The 25,334-nt window shown below is 39.8% G+C and overlaps 2 protein-coding genes and 1 non-coding gene across 6 annotated transcripts in view; 2 read left to right on the forward strand and 1 right to left on the reverse strand.

Moving 5' to 3' along the window:
- Prkdc (protein kinase, DNA-activated, catalytic subunit) overlaps window positions 1-5,533 on the reverse strand; it is a 177,125-nt gene extending 171,592 nt beyond the window's left edge. The window contains exons 1-5 of one of the 3 annotated variants that reach the window (XM_048782878.1): window positions 5,345-5,531; window positions 3,554-3,630; window positions 3,368-3,460; window positions 1,135-1,209; window positions 301-409 (exon numbers count right to left, since the gene is read on the reverse strand). In XM_048782878.1, coding sequence (XP_048638835.1) covers window positions 301-409; window positions 1,135-1,209; window positions 3,368-3,460; window positions 3,554-3,630; window positions 5,345-5,498 — 508 coding nt within the window. In that variant the 5' untranslated portion in view covers window positions 5,499-5,531. Of the gene's footprint in view, window positions 1-300; window positions 410-1,134; window positions 1,210-3,367; window positions 3,461-3,553; window positions 3,631-5,344 lie in introns of all 3 variants that reach the window. The other 2 variants (XM_015485774.2, XM_048782880.1) reach the window with 2 other exon arrangements.
- A 597-nt stretch (window positions 5,534-6,130) lies between these two features.
- Mcm4 (minichromosome maintenance complex component 4) lies at window positions 6,131-24,138 on the forward strand. Of its 2 annotated transcripts, none has more exons than XM_015485773.2 (17): window positions 6,131-6,217; window positions 6,365-6,447; window positions 6,786-6,950; window positions 7,317-7,480; window positions 7,571-7,672; window positions 8,025-8,120; window positions 8,651-8,746; window positions 9,926-10,064; window positions 12,134-12,354; window positions 14,349-14,469; window positions 16,925-17,184; window positions 17,834-18,199; window positions 18,672-18,799; window positions 19,266-19,473; window positions 20,565-20,793; window positions 21,747-21,880; window positions 23,234-24,138. In XM_015485773.2, the coding sequence occupies exons 2-17, from the start codon at window positions 6,378-6,380 to the stop codon at window positions 23,324-23,326; spliced, it is 2,592 nt and encodes an 863-aa protein (XP_015341259.1). In that variant the 5' UTR covers window positions 6,131-6,217; window positions 6,365-6,377; the 3' UTR covers window positions 23,327-24,138. The 2 variants fall into 2 exon arrangements, with proteins under 2 accessions (XP_015341259.1, XP_048638839.1); XM_048782882.1 differs by having other exon boundaries at window positions 6,189-6,263.
- On the forward strand, window positions 21,278-21,411 carry LOC125610613. The gene has a single exon (XR_007340613.1). It is a non-coding gene; the product is annotated as a small nucleolar RNA SNORA71 (small nucleolar RNA).
- Window positions 24,139-25,334: the final 1,196 nt, after the last annotated feature.

The raw sequence follows: 25,334 nt of genomic DNA on the forward strand, positions 1-25,334 counted from the left end.
CTTGAAATACAAAGTGTGGAATATGAATATGTCAAGAAATTTGTAATGTTTGAACACCACTAAAAAAATTGAAAAAAAAAAAAAAACATAAAAAAAAAAAAAAAGAAATTATTTTATAAAGATTAACGTTTTTATGAAGGGAAATCTTCACATATTATTTCCATACTGGTTTGTTTTCAGCAAAAAGGATTCATCTGTAAAATATAATGCGTTGGCAGTACTAATACTAAGTATTACACGAATGGTTAGTTAATTTTAGTTTGTTAGAATATTTTGAAAATAACATTAAATGCATCTCACCTGTGTCTGGTATTTTTGCTTTCGATGCAAGTTCTCCATAGAATTTATTAAATAACTCTCCAATTTTAAATTCATCCATGAGTCTAGAGCTTCGCAAAGTCTGAAGTAACTAAAAAAACACAGCATTTTTTAAAGAGGAAGATACAGAAAAGACTTCCTCTACCTCAGTATGTCTGCACATAGCAAGGCCTCAGAATCCTGTGTCTGTAGGGACTTTATGCTAGGCCTCTCAGGACTCATCTCTATCCAGATGACTGGGGAAGGTGGGCTTGAGGTGGGTGTAGCAAAGCAGAAAGGTGGTCTAGACCTAATGTTACTTTCCAAAGAAATCAATAACATTACTAGAATCACTCCCTCAGATGCACTTAATTCCACAGACCAAACAGGCCCAGTGAAATTCTAAAACAGGGGTACAAAAACAGACAGAAGTGCATGTGAAAGTGAGGCCAAAGGACCACTAAAACACGACCTTCCCAAAGCTTCAGGAAAAACTCGTGAGAGATAAGGGGGTCTTGACAATTCTCAATAGTATTAGGTTTCACCAAAGGTAATAAATGAAAAAACAAACAATTTCTTTGTTATTTTAATTTTTCATTACTCTCACAACCCAAAATTCTTCTTTTACTACCTAGGAGAGTCTGAGAACAAAATACCAAGGTATTATCAGGTGATGGCTGTGAAGTGTGCATCTTATCCACTCAATGATGGGATTCAACCCTATCCTCCCCAAAACTCTCACCCAAAACAAAGCTCAAAACTCCCAATTTTATGTCTTATAAGTTATTATGTTTAACAAAAAAAAAAAAATTGTACTTAAACACAAAAAAAAATTACCTTAATGAGAAGATCTAGGGCTGGAATTTTACATTTAGCAGCTCTATCTTTTGTATAAACACTGGTACAAATACTCTAGATTTTAAAAGGAAACATACCAAATCAATAAGATTTTAATGAGTGCTAAAACTATATCCCTGAGGAGTGATATAACAAAATGTATGACATAATAAAACTTAATATTTAACTTTTGAAAGCATAACATCAAAGTACATAATGTTTTGATTAAAAATGACTGAAAACATTGATGCAATATGCTGTGGTGATATCAATAACAATTTAAAAGCACAAAGTCAATAGATACCTCAGTAGGACTTTACAATATCAGGTCATTCCTTCTCACATAAGTACCATAGGACTTGTTATCCAATGTCAAGAAAGAGAGCATAAAAAGGTGACTAAGAAAAAGTTGAAAGAATGGCTGGGACTCTAGAGGAAAAAGCAGTGTGATGAAAACAACAGGTGCTCTGGCATTAGGTGAGCTGACTGCAAAAGATGGGCAAGTTTCTTAACTTTAAGTGTCGTTGGTTAAACTAGAGAGATTAATACCTCGGGCTGGGAGGTGTAGCTCAGCCACAGAGCATATGCTTAACGTGGATGAGACCCTGGGTTCAACCCCAGTACACATACACATTTAAAAAATAAAAAATCCAACGAAGTCACACTAGAAATCCAAAGGGAATTTAAAAAGCACACAAACAAAATCTACTTTAAAAAGACCAATAATTGGTAAAATGAATATTTTATGTTTTAATCAATTTTAATTCTCAAAATATAGCTGCCATTCAGTATCTGTGGGTGATACTCAAGTCCCTTTCATAAAATGGCATATTTTTTCATATAATCCCGGCATATCCTCCCACATACTTTGAGTCATTACTAGATTACTAACACAATGTGAATGCTGTCAATAATTGTTATATTGTACTAATCAGGGAATAACCACAATCTGTTCGTATTCAGTTCAGATTTGTCTTTTTTTTTTTTTTAAATCAGCAGGTAGTGAATCTATTGCTGTGGAACCCACACATACATAGAGTCAACCATACCTTCTAATTCTTCAATTCTTTTTTGTATTGTTTTGTTTTTGTTTTCAAATTTTATTTTTTCTTTTTGGATATATATGACAGTAGAGTGTATCTTGACATATTATACATACATGGGGTCTAACCTCCCGTTCTTATGGTTGTACATGATGTGGAGTTACACTAGTTATGTGTTCACACATAAGCATAGGAAAGTGATGTCTAATTCACCTACTGTCTATGTTTCTTCAATTCTTAACACACTAAATCTAAAAGCAAACTCCAAAGGGCCAACAAAAATAATTTACCTTGAAATGAGATAATTGTTGAAAGTATAAGAAAGGATGAGAAAGAGTGACCTAATTTATGATTGCTAGTTCCTTATAATAAATTATAAAGAAACCTGGCAAAGGCATGTTTGAGAAGAATGAGAGGCATGAAAGAGCCAAACTTTTCAGATGAAACTCTTATAGAAAACACATGAACTGGGCTGGGGTTGTGGCTCAGTGGTAGAGTGTTTGCCTAGCATGTATGAGGCACTGGGTTTGATTCTCAGCATCACGTAAACAAACTAAATAAACAAAATAAAGTTATTGTGTCCATCTACAACTAATAAAAAAAATTTAAAATAAAAAAGAAAACACATGAACTACAGGAAGTATGGATTCTACCCAGCAAGAGGACTCTTTTTGGAATTACCCGTTAAAGTGTTCTGGAATTTTCCCAGTTTTAAAAATCCAAATTAGGGCTGGGGATGTGGCTCAAGCGGTAGCACGCTCGCCTGGCATGCGTGCGGCCCGGATTCAATCCTCATCACCACATACAAACAAAGATGTTGTGTCCGCCAAAAAATAAAAAATAAATATTAAAAAATTTCTCTCTCTCTCTCTCTTTAAAAAAAAAAAAGATAAGATTTAAATAAATAAATAAATAAAAATAAAAAAATAAAAATCCAAATTATCCCAGGTGCAAAAAATGATCAAGATCATTACCAAAAAAAAAATTATCAAAGTAGTTTTTCTGACAAGGGTCTTAGCTTATTAATTCTAAAACAATGACAAGCCCACTTCATTTCAACTTGATTAATCAAGCAAAATTAAGTATACTCCCCAATACGAAAGGCATAAACAAAATAAAAATCTAGATTCCTTCCATCATAAGTTAAAATAGATATTGACATGTACTAAGGTATGTTTTTTCCTCCTTACCTTAATATCAAAAGCATAAGGCATAATCTTCTGACCAATTTTTTCTAAGAAAACATATAAAAATTTTAGGGCTTCTTCTCTACAATCACGAAACTATAATAAAAGAAATAAATATTGTAAATATGGTTAAGAATAAGAGTCACTTCAACAAAAACAGAAAAAGCAAAATTAAAATTTTTCACTTACTTCATCAATGTTAAGTGATTTCCGAACAAATACAAGCAAACCAAAATCTCTGGAAAAAACTAAGGAAGTCTGTAATGCTGGACAAACAAACAAACAATAAGTTAAGAGTTGCCAAGCATTTCATAAATCACCCTAAAAAGGCTGCAAGGTTTCCAAGGAGGACTTTTAAATAAGAAAACACTAACCTAAGGCTGCTATATTAGAACAAAGAAAGGAGAAAATTCTGAATGATGTTCCATAGGGATGCAGTAGGGGAACAAACATTCCTCCAAGATGCCCATACCCTAATCTGTGGTGTCACATCTCTGAATATTAATTTTACACGGTAAAGGAAATCAGATTGCAGATAAAATTAAGGCTATTCAGCTGACTTTAAAATAGAGATAATGCCCCAGATTATCCACTAAGACCATCATAGTCACATGGGCCCTTAAAAGTAGGGGAGAGATGAGAATGTGGCATCACAAAAAAAAAAAAAAGGAAGATAAATAGATAAGAGGAAAAACAAAAAACAGTGAGAAGAAGAGTAGAGCACAAAGATGAAAAGACAGGAAAACACAAGAGATATCAAACCTCTCCTGAGAAGTAGCTGACAAACTGTTGCAGGTTTTGAAGATGGACAAAGGGGCTACAATCCAAGGACACTGGGCCCCTTCTAGAAGCAAAAAACATCAGCCAAGAAATAGGGACCTTATTCTACAATTTGAAAAAGAAAAAGGATTCTCCCAAAAAGCCTTCAGAAATGAAATTAGTCTTGATACCTTGGTTCTTTCTAACTTAATGAGACTATATCAGGCTTCTTACTATGTAAGATTAACAAATGAATGTCACTTTAAGTCACTAAGAATGTGGTATTTGCTATACTCCTCTAAAATTTCTCAAGTGAAAGGACATATATTGCATATTTACAGTAAACTAGAAATCACTTTAGACATGAGTTACTAAATGAACATGAATTTTAACTTTGAAAACCTGACTATAAAAAGCAATTACATAAAGTCATTAGTTTTTTGCTATTTCCCCGTTACTAATATATCTTTAACAATACACAGACACAACATAGTATCTTGTTTAAAGAGTGGTTTAGATTTCTACACTGTACTCAGTACTGACCTCTTAGAAAGATCTCATCTAGCTCTTATTAGGACACACCATGCAGATGAGGTCTACATACTTGTGTTTTTTAAAATAGGAATACAATTTTGGCCAAATTACATTGTTATACTGAGTGCATGTACAAATAGGTAACTAGGAATTTCACCATAATCTACAATTATAACGCACCAATTTAAAATGGGGAAAAAAATAAAACAAGAATACATGTTTTCATGCAACGGCATATTTAAATTGAAAAATGCTGAAAAGAAGCACTTTTTTACTGCAAAGGAAAAATATCATTCTCGTCCAAGCATTGACAAAATTTTTTTTAATGACTTTTAAATTATATTTCTGCGAGTCTTCCTAAAAGCGGGACAGTAAATATGAGAGTTTGGAAAGGTACTCGTGGGTTTAGGTGAGACTAGGCGAAGGGAAATATTTTCTCTTGTCCTCTCCACCCACTAGCTATAGCAATGATTGACAAATTTAGAGTCATTTTCACCAACTTAGGTTTTAAAATACTTTTCTTCTGGTGCTAGGAGGAAAAGATATAGGGCAAACCGCTTTTCATACACATTCACAGAAGTTAGGGAGACTTCGCAGTAGTGTTAACTAAACCCATGGGGAGAGAAACTGGGCTGTCCAGCTCCAACACTACTCGGAAAGCCAGGTACGTCCCGGAACTGTACGCACCCACAACCGAAGGGCTGGTACTCAGGACGCACTCTTGCCCCAGGCCGCGGATCAGCTGATAACTGGCCGACGCAGCATTGTAGCGGTCCGCGGTGGATAAGGACTCCTGCAGCCGAAGCAGGTATCCCTGCAAACCTGCTCCGGAATCCGCCATGACGAGGACGCTAACTCTGCGCAGGCGCGCACTTTGCCCGGGCTTCGGCTGCCGCGCGGCGGCGCAGGAGCAGGACTCCAGACTAGGGGCGGGGCAACAGAGGCGGGGTCCTTCCACGCGACTCTCTTCGGGAGGGTCCTCCGGGTGGAAACTTCTCCTTTAGACCTAAGTTATCGCGCCGGCAGATTATGAATGCATACCATATAATACACTTAGCAGGTATACATCCAAATTTACGGAAAAACAGGAACTCAACGGTTTGACCAGAGTAAAAACACAATCTAGGGTCCTTAGTCAAACATGAAGTTTGTTCCTCGATTAAAAAAAAAAAAAACAAGATAAGAAATGCATTTGGAATGTCTCTAGAAATTTAAAAAAAAAACCTATGGGATTAAAAAGCGCTTAACATTATAGTGGAGAACACCCCTCCGAAACTTGGTTTTGTAGGACGTCCCAGATTTCCCGCGAAAATGCGGTCCGGCAGCAGGTCAAACCATCTGCACTGCGGGTAGGGCCAAGCGGGTCCTAAGTCAGCTTTCGACTGGGGCGCCCAAAAAGGCCGTTCAGTCCCCCCCTATAGTTGCGCAGTGGCGCCTTCCAGAGGCGGAACCATTGGGGAGCGCTTCTGTGATTGGTGAGGCCGCCGAGGGCGGCGTCGATCGTGCTGCCGGCGGGAACCCTTGGCGCTGCTCGTGCTGTCTAGAAGAGCAACTCTCCAGGTAGAACTTGACCTCTTAGGTGTCTGCCGGCGGCAGCCCTTCCCTGGTAATCGCGGGACTACAGGGAGGACTCCGCTCAGATCCCGGTGGGGGCGTCTGCGCGGCGGACCGGAGCGGGCGCGACGCGAGCCTGTCCTTGTCGTGCAGGTATCCTGGCACCATGTCGTCTCCAGCATCTACCCCGAGCCGCCGCAGCAGCCGGCGCGGACGGGCCACCCCCGAGCATACGGGTAAGTTTCGCGTTCCCCCCACCACCACCACCACACACACACCTCCGGCACTAGTCTATACGGATTCCCGTCGGCCCCCACGCCTTCCGCCCTGCGACTTCCCTTTGGCGGGAGAGTCCTTCGCCGCGGGCCCTGCCGCGTCGATGCGAAGATGCCGACGGTGGGGGGCGCTCGACTCGACATTAGCGGGTTGGCTTCTTCGTTTCTATTGGTTAACCATGTCCGTTCCCACTTGCCATCACTTGTGTTAAAGTAATGAATCTAATCCTATCAAGAGGCAAATCCTGGAAGACCAAACATGAGAGTTGAGACCCGTCTTTGTTGTTTTACATGACAAGCCCGGAGCGAAGAGGCCAGGTCATCTCCCTCTCAGAGACGTAGAGGCGAGGATTCCACCTCCACCGGTGAGCTGCAGCCCATGCCCACCTCGCCCGGAGCAGACCTGCAGAGCCCTGCAGCGCAGGATGCATTGTTTTCCAGTCCTCCTCAGATGCATTCTTCAAGTGAGTTTCTGAAGATCTAGGTTATACTGGGATTGATAGTACAAAGGGTCAGGTTGGTTATTTGGTGGCAGTAGTTCTTACAATGCCTAAGCATTCCCTCTGTGCATAAGCTAATTTGTTCTTCATTAAAAGAGTTGAAGAATGAAGAAGAGCTGGTACATGTTAGGGCTTAGTGAGCAAAGAAAGGAGCTATTATTTTGCCTTTTTAAATTAGAACCTTTAATGGTCCTCAGAACTTCAACCACCAAACGTATCAATAGATACTCAGTTCGTGTTGTGTTTTAAAGGCAGAGCAGACATGCTCATAGTTTCAGGTTTGTTGTACTAATAGAATTCTGTTGTAAACTTCTGCATTTATCTTCGTAGCTATTCCTCTGGACTTTGATGTTAGCTCACCACTGACATATGGCACTCCTAGCTCTCGGGTGGAAGGAACCCCAAGGAGTGGGGTTAGGGGTACACCTGTGAGGCAGAGACCTGACCTGGGCTCTGCACGGAAGGGTCTTCAGGTGGATCTGCAATCTGATGGGGTGAGTACACAGCAGTCTCCTGATAGTGCTGTCTTGGGAACAAAAATGGATAATTCCATTGGTATGGCTCTGTAATACTTTTCTTTGTAGGCAGCAGCAGAGGATGTAGTGGCAAGTGAGCAGTCCCTGGGCCAAAAACTTGTCATCTGGGGAACAGATGTAAATGTAGCAACATGCAAGGAAAATTTTCAGGTGAGTTGTATGTGTTAAAATACATACTTAAATAAGGTATTAGGGCTGTGTAGCTCAGTGGCAGAGCACTTGCCTAGCACATGTTAGGCACTGGGTTCAATCCTTAGCACTGCATTAAAAAAAAAAGTCATTCTGTCCATGTACAACTACAAAAAAGTGTAAAGATAAATAAAATACATACTTAAGGGCTATGGAACTAACCATAAAGCATAGGGGCAGATTATAGGTTGATGGCATTTCAAAAAATACTTGTTTATCTTCTCATAGTAAAATACACATCACTTTTTGTATTCTGAGTAATTGCTTATTTCCTATTGCATTAAGCTTAAATATTTTTCCTCTTTACATCAAGAGATTTCTTCAGCGGTTTATTGACCCTATGGCTAAAGAAGAAGAAAATGTTGGCATAGATATTACTGAGCCTCTGTATATACAACGACTTGGAGAGGTAATCAAATTTTCTTTGTTAAAAAGTTGTGCATTAGACTGGGGATGTGGCTCACGTGGTAGGGTGCTTGCCTGGCATGCGAGGGGCGCTGGGTTCAATCCTCAACACCACATAAAAATAAAACATATTGTGTCCACCTGAAGTTAAATAAATAAATAACTATTTTTTTTTTAAAAAAGGGTTGGGGCTGGGGATGTGGCTCAAGTGGTATCGTGCTGGCCTGGCATGCGCGAGGCCCTGGGTTCGATCCTCAGCACCACATAAAAATTAATTAATTTTTTTAAAAAAACGTATTGTGTCCAACTGCAATAAAAAAATAAATATTTTTTTAAAAAAATTTTTTTAAGTATGCATTATAGCTGCGTGTGGTGGCGCCCACCTGTAATCCCAGCAATTTGGGAGACTGAAGCAAGAGGATCAGAAGTTCAAGGGCAGCCTCAGCAATTTACCAAGGCCCTAAGCAACTTACAAGTTATACATTATATAATAATAAAATTAGCAAAGTATAACTTATTTGTTTTATCTTACAGATTAATGTTATTGGAGAGCCATTTTTAAATGTAAACTCTGAACACATAAAATCATTTGACAAGAATTTGTACAGACAGCTCGTCTCCTACCCACAGGTAAGAATTTGGCTTTGACCTTGATGAAATACTGTAAATATCTAGAGGGATGTTTTTGGGTAGCAAGATTTCCATCATAACAAAAAGATCCCTCCAAAACATATATGTTTTTTTTAAAAAACATTCTTCTTCAAGGTCATTGTTTTTACGTTTTAAAGTTTTTCCAATTGGCATGTGTATTGCTATCATAGTTCTTATAGTTGAATGTCAGGGTTGAATTGGTTATTTTTCTAACAAAATAATCATGAATCTTATTAATGATAGTTTCTTGGGCTTCATGAAACAAATTATCTTAAATTGAAATGTTTTTTAAATGTATTATATACTTTCTGACATTTTTAATGGACCATATTAGCCTTAGTGTGTTTCTAGCCTGTAATGAAACATCAGCTGTACTGACAGGTGTAAGCTTTGTAGGTAAGTAGGCTTGGATTTTGAATCATGGCTTTGCTGCTTACTGGCTGCATAACCTTGGTCAAGTTCCTTGGCCTCCCAAAAGTTGATTCTTCATCTATAGTTGGAGAATCGTGTTAAATTGGAGTAAAATAGGGCTAGGGATATAGCTCAGTTGGTAGAGTGCTTGCCTCACATGCACAAGGCCATGGGTTCAATCCCCAGCACCACAAAAAAAAAAAAAAAAAAAAATCAAAATCGAGTAAAATAAGTACGATTTAATCTATTGTGGTATCATTACATTATGGAAGAAACATAAGACATGAAAATATGGCTCAAAAATGTTTTCCTTACAAATCAAAAGCATAACACATGCCAGCAAGTTGAGAAGGCACTTTCATTTAACCCAAATGAGGTAAGATAGTTCAGTATACCTAAGGTTTGAAACTGTCATGTGTAGGGGCTAGGGATGTGGCTCAAGCGGTAACGCGCTCGCCTGGCATGCGTGCGGCCCGGGTTCGATCCTCAGCACCACATACAAACAAAGATGTTGTGTCCTCCGAAAACTAAAAAATAAATATTAAAAATTCTCTCTCCCTCCCTCTCTCACTCTATCTTTAAAAAAAAAAAAAAAAAAACTATCATGTGTATAAATCTGTAGGGTAATGGGGTTATGTCATGTTTTTCTGCTTTTATACTTTCCTGCCATGAAGTATTTTGTATCTTAGATTTAACTCTAAATAGGAATGGAAACATAGTTTGGAATCTTTGTATTGGTTTTTACAGGAAGTTATCCCTACTTTTGACATGGCTGTCAATGAGATCTTCTTTGATCGTTACCCTGACTCCATCTTAGAGCATCAGATTCAAGTCAGACCATTTAATGCATTGAAGACAAAGAACATGAGAAACCTAAATCCAGAAGGTAATGTATTTAATAGCAGGAAAACGAACAAAGACTTACTTTATCAAAGGTCTTTAAAAGTGGTGGTGATAGCCGGGTGTAGTAGCATACGCCTATAATCTCAGGAGGCTGAGACAGGAGGATTGCAAGTTCAAAGCCAGCCTTAGCAAAAGGCAGGTGCAAAGTGACTCAGACCATGTCTCTAAATAAAATACAAACTAGGGCTGGAGGTGTGGTTCAGTGGGTGAGTGCCCCTGAATTCAATCCCCAGTAAACACCCCCTCCAAAAAAAAAGTGGTTGTAATGATTTATAAATTGACCAAATAATGCAGATTCACATACTTAATGTGAACCCCAATTATGTCTTTTTCTAACTTAACTGTAATATTTGTTATAAAAGATGTGGTTACTAGCAATTCTCTACTTTAATGCAAACCTATTCAAATATAATAAACCTACAGTCATTAGGTAGATCTTTTCTTAGCCACTGTAGAAAATAAATACAGAACATGGTCCCCACCCTTAAGCTTAAGAAAGAAATCTATTTTGGCCAGTAAATAAAAGATGGGGCAAAATAACAGAAGAATAGTATAGGAGATTACTAATTTCAAGGAGGAAGAGCAGAATGCCCAGTTTTCTGGGGATATGTTAATGGTAAATGATAAATTGGATAGTTAGGTTTGGAAAGCAAACATGAAGAAATTTCTTCTAGACAGTGGTCAGAAGAAACACAGAAACAAAGAAGCAGACAGAGCTTTGTGTGGATACTAAATGATATGGGTTGCCAAAGCAGGGGATTTGGGAGGCAATGGTTGCGTGTGACTGTGAAGCCTAGATACTAGAAAGCTTTCTACATCAACTTGAATTTAGATTTTATTCCAGCATAAATGGGGAAACATTGATACTTTTTGACAAAAAAAATTTGCCGTTCTTGAAATGTACAGTGAGTGGTTCTATTGTGCAAGGTGTATTGCAGTTCAGTTAGTAGATTTTGGAAGTAGCTCAATTAAGGGGCATCAGAGTATCTTGTGGGGCTGTGGCTCAGTAATAGAACACTTGCCTCACATGGGTGAGGCACTGGAATCAATCCTCAGCACCACATAAAAATAAATAAATAAAATAAAGATACTGTGTTCATCTACAGCTAAAAAAAAAGTTATCCTGTGCTGAGGACATGAAAAAATTTAGTAAGAGAACATGATATAGCAATGAACTCGAAGTCTCTTGTAGCTTTACTAAAGAGTCGTTGTGTTTTGTTTCTTGTTTTTGTCTCTTACAAAATTGTCTCCTGACATTTTTATGAGGGGACAGTCTGGTGAGAAGTCAGGTATTATAACCCATGCTTATCAATTTTCAAAGGCAAAGAAAGATGAGCAGTGAGGAAACAAGGATGATTTGTCCATTCGTGCAGGAAAGACTGGATCAAACAAATACTAAAGACTTTTTGAACCCCCAGTAAGTGCTGTCAGGATGGGACAGTCTTCAAGACCAGCAATGACTGACCACAGCCACATTTTGTTTACTACCCAGAGGAGTGAAACTCATGTGAACCACCAGTGGGAATGGGGTTGAATGACCAACAGAGGGATTAAATTGGTCTGTTGGAAAGATTCAAACAGGAAGCTTGAGCAAGGGTGAAAAATGAAACTGTAAAAGAGGCTCTCTTGTGTTGACAATGATGGTTGGCTACAGGTGTTTCCCAAAGTTGTACATAGTCCAGGTCATCTGACTATAGAGCACACACTTTTCATACAAGACCGCAGGACGTCGGGAGGCATCTTGAGTGAGATCAGAGACCATGGGACAAAGTATGCAAAAGCATCACGTTTCTAATCCAAGGATAATGGAGGGGGTGGAGTGTCTACTAGACAGAGGAAGAAGGAGATAGAGTGGACTAAGATTGAGAGGAAAGTAAACTAGACACAGGGAGGGCATCCTAAGCCAGTCTTAAAGGTACCTAGACTGCTCTGACCCCATCTGTCCCCAGCACCTTTGCACATCAGTAAGATTCTGCTGCTTGGTGGCAGGTCCAGGCCTGGCTGGGCCATGGGCAGTGGCTGATTGACAAACCAGCCTCTCTCCACTTATAGACATTGATCAGCTCATCACCATCAGTGGCATGGTCATCAGGACATCCCAGCTGATCCCTGAGATGCAGGAGGCCTTCTTCCAGTGCCAAGTATGTGCCCACACGACCCGGGTGGAAATGGACCGTGGCCGTATTGCCGAGCCCTCTGCTTGCGGGCACTGCCACACTACACACAGCATGGCTCTCATCCACAACCGCTCCCTTTTCTCCGACAAGCAGATGGTAGGTGGCCATTCTACCTCAAAGATGGGGTTCCCATACACACATTTCCACCTCTGTTCTGCTTCAAGTTTATCATGAGATACTTTCAAGGAACCACTTAAGGTTATATCATGTTTTAGTTTAGATACAAATTTATAAAACATTTGAGATTTTACATTGGTAACTAATGTATGGAGAAATTTTCTGAAGTTTTACTCACAGATTTTATTGTTTAGGATATTTGAGCCCTCTTTCATCATGAATATTCTGAAATGGAGATGTACTCAGTACAGGCTTCGGGTTCTCTCTGCCTAACCCTTTCCTTGCATGGAGAGGATAACTAAGCTAGTTGGCGGGAGGACTTTCTTAACTATGCCTCAGAATTTCTCTAGGCTTACATAAAGTTGATAAAATAATGGGGGGAGATGGCAAAGCGTTTGGTAAGTTCACCAGGAAAGAGTACCTAAAAAGTGAAGGGAAAAAAATAATGACAAGATTACACATATGAAAGAAAACATGATACTTGTCTTTATGAGTCTGGATTATTTTGCTTGAAAGGGTGGTTTCATTCTTTGTGACTGGATGATGTTCCATTGTGTGTGTGTGTGTATTCTTTGTCCATTTATCCATTGATAGGCATCTAGGCTATTTCATGGCTTGGCTGTTGTGAATGGTGCCACAAAAAAACATGGGTATGAAGGTAAAGGAAAAAAGCCAGGAATGATGTGGCACATCTATAATCCCAGGGACTCTATAGACTGAGGTAGAAAGATTACAAGCAAAGTCAGCTTCAGCAATTTAGCTGAATTTAGCTAGGCAAATGCTCTAACCCAGTCCAATTGGCACTGTTTGTAAATAAAAAGAGCTGGGAATATAGCTCAGTAGTAGAGTGCCCTGGGTTCAATGTCCAGTATTCAATGAAAAGGAGTTCTAAAATTTCATATAGAAATAAATGGAGGAAAAGCAGTCATTTACTATGGTATGGAAGTTGTGCAAAAACAAGGACTTTGGGGCTGGGGCTTAGCGGTAACACACTTGCCTGGCATGTATGAGGCACTGGGTTCAGTTCTCAGCACCACATATGAATACGTAAAACAAACATCTATCAACAATTTTTTAAAAAAAGGATTTGTGAAGTTTTCTTTGTTCAAATAGTTTAATTCAGAGTGTTGAACAGGACTGAGAGCTAGAGATACCAAGGGAGAGTCCCTGCTACCATGTACTTGTAGGATGGTATTCTTAGAATCCTTCAAAGATTCCCAGTAACTTAGAATAAAACCCCCAACATCCTTAGATAGCACTCAGGTCCTGGTTTTACAGAGGCCTTTCCTCAGCATCACCATTCCCACCACCTAACCTATAGCCTTGCCCTATTTTGTTTCTGCTCATTGCAATTGGTACTGTAAGATCTGTCACATGCTCGCTTGTCTGTGTATTGTCTGTCCCCTTCACTTCATGAAGAAGGAACTTCTTACTGTGAGTCCCCAGTACCTACAATAGGATCCAGAATGGGGCAAGTGCTCAGTAGGTGCCTATTTTATAATTGGACATAGACAGGGACATGGGCAAGTACCTGGGGATGTGCAGAAGTGCCTAAATGGTGAGCCGTAAAAGCATGTACTTCTGCACCCAAGAAATACGTCACTAACTTTTTGTGTGTGTGTGCTATACTGCTCAATTGCACCCTTAGCCCCTACTAGAAGGGATAATGAGAAATAGAGAACATTTATGCAAGGAGATACAGAATGCACTACAACCTTACAGTGGAAAGTAAACAGATTTTTTTGTTGTTGTTGTAGATGGATACAGTACCTTTATTTTATTTATTTTTATGTGGTGCTGAGTATCGAACCCAGTACCTCACACGTGCTAGGCAAATGCTCTAACCCAGTCCAAATAAAAAGAAGATGCCAGGTCTCAAATTTGTCTAAGCAATACAAAGACACAGCTGGGTTTTTGTCTCCACGGTGCTTTTTTGTTTCCCAAGCTTATTCTGTTCACTACTTACCCTTCAGATCAAACTTCAAGAGTCCCCTGAAGACATGCCTGCTGGGCAGACACCTCATACTGTCGTCCTTTTTGCTCACAATGATCTCGTGGACAAGGTTCAGCCTGGGGACAGAGTGAACGTCACAGGTAAGATGTAGTTTTCTACCAGTATGACAGAATGTCTGTCCTACTTTTCATGCCACTTTCAGTGGTGGGTAACGCAGATCTTCAAGGGTGTGGGGGTATCCCCTGCTTTACTCACCTCACCATCTGTTTAACTTAGTACCATAGTCCAGCACTGAAATCCTGTAGTTCTTCCCGTACTCAAATTTTGGGACATATGGTCCTTGTAGTCACTTGCACCTTGTTGTGTCAGTCTCCCAATACTGTATGTGTGTCTCAAAAAGCTAGTATTGGTCCGGCACAGTGGCACATACCTACACCCCCTGTGGCTCCGGAGGCTGAGGCAGGAGGATCATGACTTCAAAGCCAGCCTCAGCAAAAGCAAGGTGCTCAGTGAGACCCTGTCTCTAAATAAAATACAGAAAGGACTGAGGATGTGGTTCAGTGGTCCCCCTGAGTTCAATCCACTGTATCAAAAAAAAAAAAAATGCTAGTGTTGGCATCACAAGAGAACACCTGCTGCTAAGTAGGATATTGATAGGATTTGAACTGCACCAGCAACTCAGGGAAAACACACTGATTCAAGCTGTAAGTAATTTCCTACTTATTTCCCAAATGTACAGTTCTTTAATGCCTTTTACAGGACAGGTCCGTGCTCCTTTTTTTGATACTTGGGATTGAACTTAGGGGTGCTTAACCACTGAGGAACATGCCCAGCCCTTTTTTTTTTGTTGTTGTTGTATTTTTATTTAGAGACAGGATCTCATTAAGTTGCTTAGGGCCTCACTAAGTTACTGAGGCTGACTTCGAACTCATGATCCTCCAGACAGCCTCCCAAGCCACATTAGAATTACAGGCATGCACCACTGTGCCTGGCCAGAGTGCTTTTTATTTCCATGCTGAGAGACTGACACAGAGGTGAGTAGGTAGATACAACTCGGTGCTGCTGTAAATTATGGTTCCAGGCTCCAGATCCTGTCTCCTCCTACCAAGAGCACACTTTCCTTAGTACCAAATGAGCAGCAGTGTTTCATACATTTTGGAGGCATGTAGGTACTTGGTCTCTCATGATTGTCTAGCACATTGTTTTTCATGTGGGGAATGAGTCCAGGGACACTGGCTCTGGGCCTGGGGCCCACAGTTTCTCTGTTCTCTCAATAAGTTAAGATTTCTCATCCTGTTTCTTCCTTGGCTTAAAAGCTGAGCAGTGATCACTAACAACCTTAGGTTATAAAAATACGTGTAATAGGTGAAAATTCAAAAGCATGTGTAGTCATTACAGAAAGAGATGCAATCCTAGTTCTGCCATCCAACTTCTCTGAAACCTTTGATAAAGTGTTTAATCCAATATGTGGATCAATGTGATGATACATGTGAAAGAATTAGGATAATCACAACAAATGCCTATAGGAAGATAACCAAGCCAATTCAAATGTCATCAACATAATAACCCTCACCTATCTTGGTGTGAACAACCATCTAGTGTGTATTTTAAGAATATTATGTTTTAACTACTTTTTATATTTAAATGAGAATTGCATTGGCCTATTAAGTAAATAAAGGACAGTTGTTATAAGAAAGACAAATATCAGACTTTATCCTCAAAAAGTAGCCAGAAATGGAATCAACTTGGAGCTTAAGGCTTCTAGTTTGAAATCCAAAGAAGGTAAGCATCAGACATATCGCTTTGGGAAACAAAGTGGGTACATAATTGGTGCACTTGATGTGTTATTGATTGTAATTTCTCAATTATATTCTTTATTTTGGGGGGTTTTTGTTTTTTTGCAGTGCTGCAGTTTGAACCTTGCACATGCGAGGCAAATGCTTTAGTCCTGATGTACATTCCCAGCCCTTGAATTGTATTCTCAAGAAAATACCCAGAAACACCTTCGATTACTAACCAAAAATAGTCCTTTTTCTTTCACCTTTGACCCAGTAGTCTGTCTTGTTCATGAAACTTACTTTCTAGTTTGAGCTTTTAGAATTTTCTTTCTTTCCAAGTTTTTGGTATGGGATTTCAGCATATGTTCCTGTCAAAATTGTTAGCGGGTCTTGTGCACTGAGCCTATGGAAATACAAGTACTATATATTGAACATAATCATGAGCCAGGCCTTGTGCTGGAAGCAGTGTAATGTCATTTCATCCCCAGAATGATTTTTTTTTTTTATGCCATGCAGTTATATCTAGATAGATACCCAAGGTCATAGCTAACGGGAAAACAGATGAACATGATTTTAGGTCCACCATCCTCAGAAACCTATGTTCTTCCCAGCGTGGCCTTTTCCTGTTGCCATTACCCGACTTGATCAAGGACAGGAGCTTAATAGTATAGGCCCAAGTCCTCAGCCCAGGAGGTCCACAGAGGTTATGTCTTAGGAGCTCAGCATGGAGCGTCTCACCTTGGCCATTGCTAGCTACTTAGCCCTTCTGAGGAACAAGCCTGAGGGTAAAAGTGTGTCTCCTGGTTGTAATTTTCAGGCATCTATCGAGCAGTGCCTATTCGAGTTAATCCAAGAGTGAGTAATGTGAAGTCTGTCTACAAAACCCACATTGATGTCATCCATTATCGGAAGACGGATGCAAAGCGCTTGCATGGTCTTGATGAAGAAGCAGAACAGAAACTTTTTTCAGAGAAACGTGTGGAATTGCTTAAGGAACTTTCTAGGAAACCAGACATTTATGAGAGACTTGCTTCAGCCTTGGCTCCCAGCATTTATGAACACGAAGATATAAAAAAGGTAACAGGGCTGGGATTGTGGCTCAGCAGTAGAGTGGTAGAGCCTCGCATGGGCGGGACCTGGGTTCAATCCTCAGCACCACATAAAAATAAAGGCATTGTGTTGTGTCCGTCTACACCTAAAAATAAATAAATAAATATTAAAAAGGTAACAAAGGATTTATAACTCGGAGTTGGAATCTACAGTTCTTTGAGATCCAGTAGTATAAACACTCATCTTCCATGTTACTGCCATCCCCTTGAGGATAATAGTTACTGCTTGATAGAGCAGGTGTGTTGTCTTGATCATTGGTTGGGAATCATAGCATTATTGTCTGTTTACTCATCCATGCACTGGACTCATTCGTGTTTCTAAACATATCAGGCCACATGGGGTCAGAATAGAGATTTATGTGAGTAGTGTTCTGGCATGATTTAAATTTTTGAGAAAGTGGGTACATAATTGGTGCACTTGATGTGTTATTGTTTTATAATATTAGTGATAGTTTAAAGTAATCAAAGCACTTTCATGTGCTTTTTTTGGTAACACCTTCAATTAAGAATAGATAAATACCTCTAAAATTTAAGCTAAATCTGTTATTCTGCAGTAAATGAACATTCATCATTCATTTGTGTTATTTGTTTGGGGGTTTTTTGGTTTTGATTTTTAGGGAATCTTGCTTCAGCTATTTGGTGGAACAAGGAAGGATTTCAGTCACACAGGAAGGGGCAAATTTCGTGCAGAGATCAATATCCTGCTGTGTGGTGACCCTGGTACCAGCAAGTCCCAATTGCTACAGTATGTGTATAACTTGGTCCCCAGAGGCCAGTACACATCTGGGAAGGGCTCCAGTGCAGTTGGCCTCACTGCATATGTGATGAAGGACCCTGAGACCAGGCAGCTGGTCCTGCAGACAGGTGCCCTTGTCTTGAGTGACAATGGCATCTGCTGTATTGATGAGTTTGACAAGATGAGTGAAAATACAAGATCAGTGCTGCATGAAGTCATGGAGCAGCAGACTCTCTCCATTGCCAAGGTAAGCCATGGACTCACTGTGTACTTGGACACATGTAAATGTATGGGTCCCTTGAATCAGCATCTGTAGAGCTATGCAGCACTGCCCTGGTTCTAACTTGAGGGAACTGATATTTTTCATACCAGATATCAGCTAAATCTATAGAGTAACCTCTTTAATCATTTTTGCTATACCACCCACTAATGTGTTATTCATAGCACCAATGTTTGTGTTTAAGTTCATGCAAGGGTGGGGGGGTTTGTTTTTTTGTTTTTCTGAGGAAAAAATGTGACTGAGGCACACATTCATCTAAAATCAGGCATGAAGAATGGGACATTTCCACATGTAACTATGGAAGTCAATAAGGGTGACAAGGCCCTTGGGTAGCAAAAATTTAGAGTGAATGAAGTTTAGCAGGATTCTGAGCAGAGACCACTCTTTCCTGCTGCTAGCATCAGGGTGAGGCTTCTAACTGTACAGTTTTCTCTTATAGGCTGGGATCATCTGTCAGCTCAATGCACGCACTTCTATCCTGGCAGCTGCAAACCCCATTGAATCTCAATGGAATCCTAAAAAAACAACCATTGAGAACATCCAGCTACCCCATACGTTATTGTCAAGGTATTGAAACTTTTTTTTTTTTTTTTTTTTTTGCGGGGAGTAAGGGGGTACTGAGGATTGAACTCAGGGGCACTTAGTCTTACTCTCCAAATGTGGATATATATGGATTTTAGATCTTAATTACTTTTTCTAACCAAATAGTGTTTTGTTTTGTTTGCCTGTGTCTGAAAACAATCGAAGGTATTTTCCTTTGAATCTTTAGATCTCCAGAATTGTAGTAACATTTTCCTAAGGGAAGTCTTACTTCCTTGACTTAACCATTACCTGGACAGACCTAAGGATGAAACTGCATAGGTTTAACCCACAGGCTCTTTCAGGGATGGAAAGCTGTTTTTTCCTGTGATGGCCCTCACTGGGTACTTGTTCAATACATAATCTGCAGTGGCTCAAGCAACCATTAAATTCTGTTTGTAGATATATTTTCTCCCATACAGAAAGACAGTGTTTATTTCCTACTGTTCCTCAGGTTTGATCTGATCTTCCTCATGCTGGACCCTCAGGATGAGGCATATGACAGGCGTCTGGCTCACCACCTGGTTGCACTGTACTACCAGAGCGAGGAGCAGGCAGAGGAGGAATTCTTGGACATGGCAGTGCTAAAGGACTACATTGCGTATGCTCACAGCACTATCATGCCCCGGCTGAGTGAGGAGGCTAGCCAGGCTCTCATTGAGGTAACCTGATAGAGTATTTGTAAGCCCAGTGAATTTATGATCAGAAGACCTATGTTCAAATACAGGCAATGCCACTTAATAACTTTGGACAAGTAATCTAGTTTCTCTAAACTTCATTCTCTTGTCTGAATGAAATTAAAATGAGTGAGGTATGTTACCTTCACTTTTCAGTATGCTTGTACAAGGACACAGTACACTAACATATCCTAAGTTATTCAGGTGTTCTAATATCAAGGTTCTTGGTACCTTGATGGGCTTTCCATCCTCACTGAGCTACCAAAAATGCTAAGTGAATGTTACAAAGAACATGGAATTTTCCATCTGAATCAAATTCTTGAGGTTTGTTCATAAGGTTATGTCATATATGAAATTAATACAACTTAATCTTTGTAATATTATCCCACTGATCCTTTCTGTGCCTTATCACACAGATCCTTGCTAGGTATACATCAAAATCAGTATTCAGGTGCTTTCGTCAGATTCATCATCTGCTCTAATCATACCTACTTCTCACCCCATGACTCATGTCCCCTTCTCTGCCACATAATGCAATTCTCTGTTCTTCAAAGCTACAGCAGATATTGCCTTCTTCAAGAAGTCTTTCCCAGTCTGAATATTTGGGGGTTTTTTTTGTTGTTGTTTTGTTTTTGTTTTTTGTGGTACTGGGGATTGAACCCCAGAGCACTTAACCACTAAGCCAAATCCCCCCAGCCCTTTTTTTTATATTTTATTTAGAGATAGGGTCTCACTAAGTTGCTAAAGCTGGTTTTGAACTCCTCCTGCCTCAGCCTCCTGAGCCACTGGGATTACAGGCGAGTACCTGCCTGGCCCCCAGTCAGAATATTTCTGACCATCGCTGCACAGTGTTGTTATGGTCTTCCTCTGGAACTCCCATGTTCTGTGTGTCAGTCTCCACCACTTGATGAGCTCCAAGGCCATAAACTAAATTTGATTTGTGATTTCCCCCTATTACCTCTACAAGACAGCCAAGCAGGATTTCCGTTTATTTAATGGCCCCCTAACTTCAAAATTCAGCCACAAAATTTTCTTATGAGCAAGGGGTTTTGCTTTCTTTTTTCTGCTTTCACTAGGCTTACGTAGACATGAGGAAGATTGGTAGTAGCCGAGGCATGGTTTCTGCATACCCTCGACAGCTGGAGTCATTGATTCGCTTAGCAGAAGCCCATGCTAAAGTACGATTTTCAAGCAAAGTTGAAGCAATTGATGTAGAAGAGGCAAAACGTCTCCACCGGGAAGCTCTGAAACAATCTGCAACTGACCCCCGGACTGGCATTGTGGACATATCTATTCTTACTACAGGTTTGTTACTTGCTTTGAACAAAAAAGACTTGGAAATTATTTAAATATAAGTGGTTGTCATTCTAGGTGTAAGCAACTGTTAAATGATTGAAGCAAGTGTTCTCAACCATTTAGGGATTAGGGCCCCTTTGAGACTGATCAAAGTTGCCGCCACCACCTCCCATCTTCTGATAAAACTAAGACAAAAAAAATTTTGTCTATAATTTTAAGGGGAGTCTATCTCCTTTGCTGTTTCTACCTGTGATAACCCATTTTAAATAAGCAGAGCCAGGCATAGTTGCACATACCTATAGTCCCAACTACCAAGGAGGCTGAGACAGGATAATCACTTAAGCCCAGGAGTTGGAGCCAATCTGGGCAGCATGACCCAGTTTAAAAAAAAGTAGTTCATCTCTCAATTTATGTGTTTACTATACAGATTACATAGACTGTCTTTCAGTATAAAGTAGCAGCTACTGGCATATATAAAGTTTAAAAGAACAGCCCCTGTATTCGAAAGTGATCATGGGCTACCCGTGCCCTGGTCATTGATAGTACAGGGAGAGGAATTGCTGAAAGCGTTTCCCCGTGTTTGGAGGGTCTGCTTTTGTCCCTTTCAAACTCTGGAGCTTTTGTACATATATTGTCTCTCACTCTCTTTCTTACCTCCTGATACCTGGTGCTGAGGCCCCTGCAGTGCACCTTCTAGCATGGTGTGGGCACTGGGGACTTACAGAAAGGGAGTCAAAGCAGGGCTCTGCCCTGGGGGACTTTGTTCATAGGCTGATTTTACAATCACAATAGAGGTCATTTCTCATCTTAAAAAAAAAAGAACAGAATTCAAAATTTATGTTTTTGAATTCTAGGCCACAGTCTCCTTACCTTTCTTGGTGATACTACTAAAGGAATGTTTATAGGAATTTGAAGCATTTTAATTCCTAATTGCAAAAATATTATTTTCTTTTTTAAATCAGGAATGAGTGCCACTTCTCGTAAACGGAAAGAAGAATTAGCTGAAGCATTGAAAAAACTTATTTTATCAAAGGGCAAAACCCCAGCTCTAAAATATCAGCAACTTTTTGAAGATATTCGAGGACAATCTGACATAGTAAGTTTTAATATGTATTTTTTGTTTAGTAGAGTTTTCCTCTTAATATTGCTTTTAGAGTTTCCCGCCTTCTTTATTTATTAAGTAATAAATGTAGATGAGAATGAAGAGGTAAGATGATCCATAAACCCATAATCAAGATATAATCAAAATTAAAGTTCTGTTATACCTACTGGGCATAGTGGCACACACCTGTAATCCCAGCAGCTCAGGAGGCTGAGACAAGAGAATCATGAGTTCAAAGCCAACCTCAGCAACTTAGTGAGGTCCTGACCAACTTGGTGAGACCCTGTCTCAAAATAAAAAATAATCGGGCTTGGGATATGGCTCAGTGGTTAAGCACCCATGGGTTCAATCCCCAGTACCAAAAAACAAAAAAGTTTGTTATGCCCTTTCATAATATTTTTATGTGTATATATTTGCTTTAAGGATGAAATATTTGGGTGCCTTTTGCAAATAATTAAAGTTGAATTATAAGTCAGGTGCGGTGCGGTGTTGTTCAGCAACAAGGGAGGTTGGGCAGAAGAATTGAGTTTGAGGCCAGTTTCAGCAACCTAGTGAGGCACTAAGTAACTTAGAAAGATGCTATCTCAAAAAATAAAAAGGTTGAGGCTGTAACTCAGTGGTAATGTACCCAAGGGTTCAATCCCCAGTACCAATAAAAGGAGGAAAAGGTTGAATTATTCAGTAAAAAGAACTACATGGACTGAGCAGCGCACACCTGTAATCCTAGCAGAGACTGAGGCAGAAGGATTGGAAGTTCAAAGCCAGCTTAAGCAATTTATCAAGGCCCTAAGCAACTTAAAACCTGTCTCAAAATTTAAAAATGAAAAGGGCTGGGGAAGTGCCTCAGTTGTTAAGCACCCTGGGGTTTGATTCCTGTTACCAAAAAAAATGAAAGAACTACCTGGGTCAAATGCAGCCCTGGCTATTTTTGTTTATTTGTTTGTGTGTGTTGTAGATAAACACACAATATTTTTATTTATTTGTATGTGGTGTTGAGGATCGAACCCAGTGCCTCACACAGGCAAGGCAAGCACTTTACCACTGAGCTATAGCCCCAGCCCTCCCTGTCTTCTTTTTGATGTTTTTGTTTTACTTTGTTTTTATAAACACGCCTTTGCTTATTGCCCCTGGCTGTATTGGCACCAGGAAGGCAGAACTGGGTAGTGACAACAAAGACAGAAGGGATCCCAAACCTAGCCCTTTAAGGAAATGTTTGCTGTCCCTGATACAGAACATAAGAAATATGTGCGACCACCAAAAAGAGAAATAAATAGAAAAATTAACATTCCTCCGAAAGTTGATGGGATTTGGGATGTGATTTATTTATTTTTCTCCTCTTTCCCAAAGGCTATTACCAAAGATATGTTTGAAGAAGCGCTGCGTGCCTTGGCTGATGACGACTTCTTGACAGTGACTGGGAAGACTGTTCGCTTGCTCTAATGCTCCCTGAGCTGTGCTCTTGCATGCTCCTAGTTGGACCTATTTGTATGCATGTGCAACCTGTAGACCAGTCACTTGTCCCTATTGCCATCAGTACAAATAGATTCTGAGAGGCATTATTTGGCTACATAAAATATTCTAACCTGGGTTCAATTTTGTTAGTGTATATTTTCATTCTTTTAACTTTTTTTTTTTCCCTGCTGGGGATTGAACCCAAGGCCTTGTACTTGCAAGAAAAGCACTCTACCAACTGATCTATACCCTCACCCCCACATTCTTTTAACATTTTAAGTAAAAATAATATAGCAATTTATAAACGTAGAGATTATGTGCCATCTCATTAGCAGTGGGGCTTCTTGTCTGTACATAGAGAACAACATGTCATCCTTTGAAGGTGGCAATTTGAATTGTGGGTTTTGTGTGAAAACTAATGGTGGACATTTGTGGGCCTGAGGATTTTTTTTCCTGTGCTGGGGATTGAACCTAGGGCCACATGTCCTAGTGCTCTACCCCTAGGCTACAGTACCTCTAAGGATTTTGTAATAAGATATTCTCGAAGACAGAGCTTATTGTTCAGTGTGAAGTGATGAAGGGCTAGAGCCTTCTTTTTTAATAGCACTCAAGTGTAATACTTTTTAGAGACTTCTTCATGGCTACTGTTTTATCAGGAATGTGTGGTTGCAAATGATCAGATTCCAGGTTGACTTTGGCTTTATCCTAGTACTTTTCTAAATAAATGATAGAAGAAATAATACTGGCATTATTAATGAATAATTAATATTGTTAAATATGAAAATATTAATAAATAATAATCTGGCATTATTTTTCATTAAGAAACCTTGCTAAACACTACATTCATGGGAATGCGTAATGGTAAGTGCTTTATATATCAAAAAAAAAAAACAAGATACAATGAATTTTATTTTATTCAAATTTTAATTAGTCCTAGCAATCAGTATTCTCAAAACTATAGCCTAAAACTACTACTGCCAGGCGGTGGCACACGCCTGTAAACCCAGTGGCTCAGGAGACTGAGGCAGCAGGATCATGAGTTCAAAGCCAGCCTCAGCAAAAGCAAGGTGATAAGCAACTCAGTAAGACCCTGTCTCTAAATAAAATACAAAGTAGAACTGGGGATGTGGCCAAGTGCCTCGGAGTTAAATCCCCAGTACCTCACCCCCAAAAAACTACTAATATAATAAATGATCCCTGAAACTATGTGAGGCCTCTTTCTAATAACTTGGAATCAATGTTTGTTATTAATAAAAAGTGTTCATAGAAAAATTATACATGTAATTGAACACTTAAGCAGAAAAATAACATTGGAGTGACTTTTTGGAGAGGGTGGTACAGGGGATTGAACTCAGGGACAGTCTACCACTCGACTACATCCCCAGCCCTATTTTTATGTTTTATTTAGAGAGGGTCTCCATGCCTTGCTTTTGCTGAGGTTGACTTTGAACTCATGAGATCCTCTGCCTCAGCCTCCCGAGCAGCTGGGATTATAGGCGTGCACCACTGCGCGTGGCTTTGGAGTGACATTTTGAAGGAGGCAATTGTTATGTTGGGTTGTCACCAAGGGGCATGGATGACTGCCCACCTATTGATTAATGTGTTTTCCTCTATGGGCACCTATGTAGGAGTTGCTTCCATATGTCACACAGCTACTCTACAGAATCAGACCTTTCACAGAGGAGCAAGGAGTCCCAAAGCAGCGGATGAAGCTGGGATGAACGCAGCTTAATCTTCTGACTTTAGGACTGAACTTGACATACCATGAGTGGATCTAGCTCATGTTTTAACTCTACCCCATGCTTCTTGGACACACAGCTTAGGCTTCCAAGATACTGCAGAGAAGGTTACCTGTGCCTGTCACATGGTAGGTATTCTAAAAATGCTCCAGTAGGTGGAGGAGTTGGAATCAGTCCACTGTTCTCATAACCACATGTGCTTCAGGCTGAAAATGTTTTATTCACAGCTCCATAGTTAATGAAAAATACCTGGTTTT

Source organism: Marmota marmota, unplaced genomic scaffold, assembly GCF_001458135.2.
Source record: "Marmota marmota marmota unplaced genomic scaffold, marMar, whole genome shotgun sequence".
Taxonomy (NCBI): domain Eukaryota; kingdom Metazoa; phylum Chordata; class Mammalia; order Rodentia; family Sciuridae; genus Marmota; species Marmota marmota.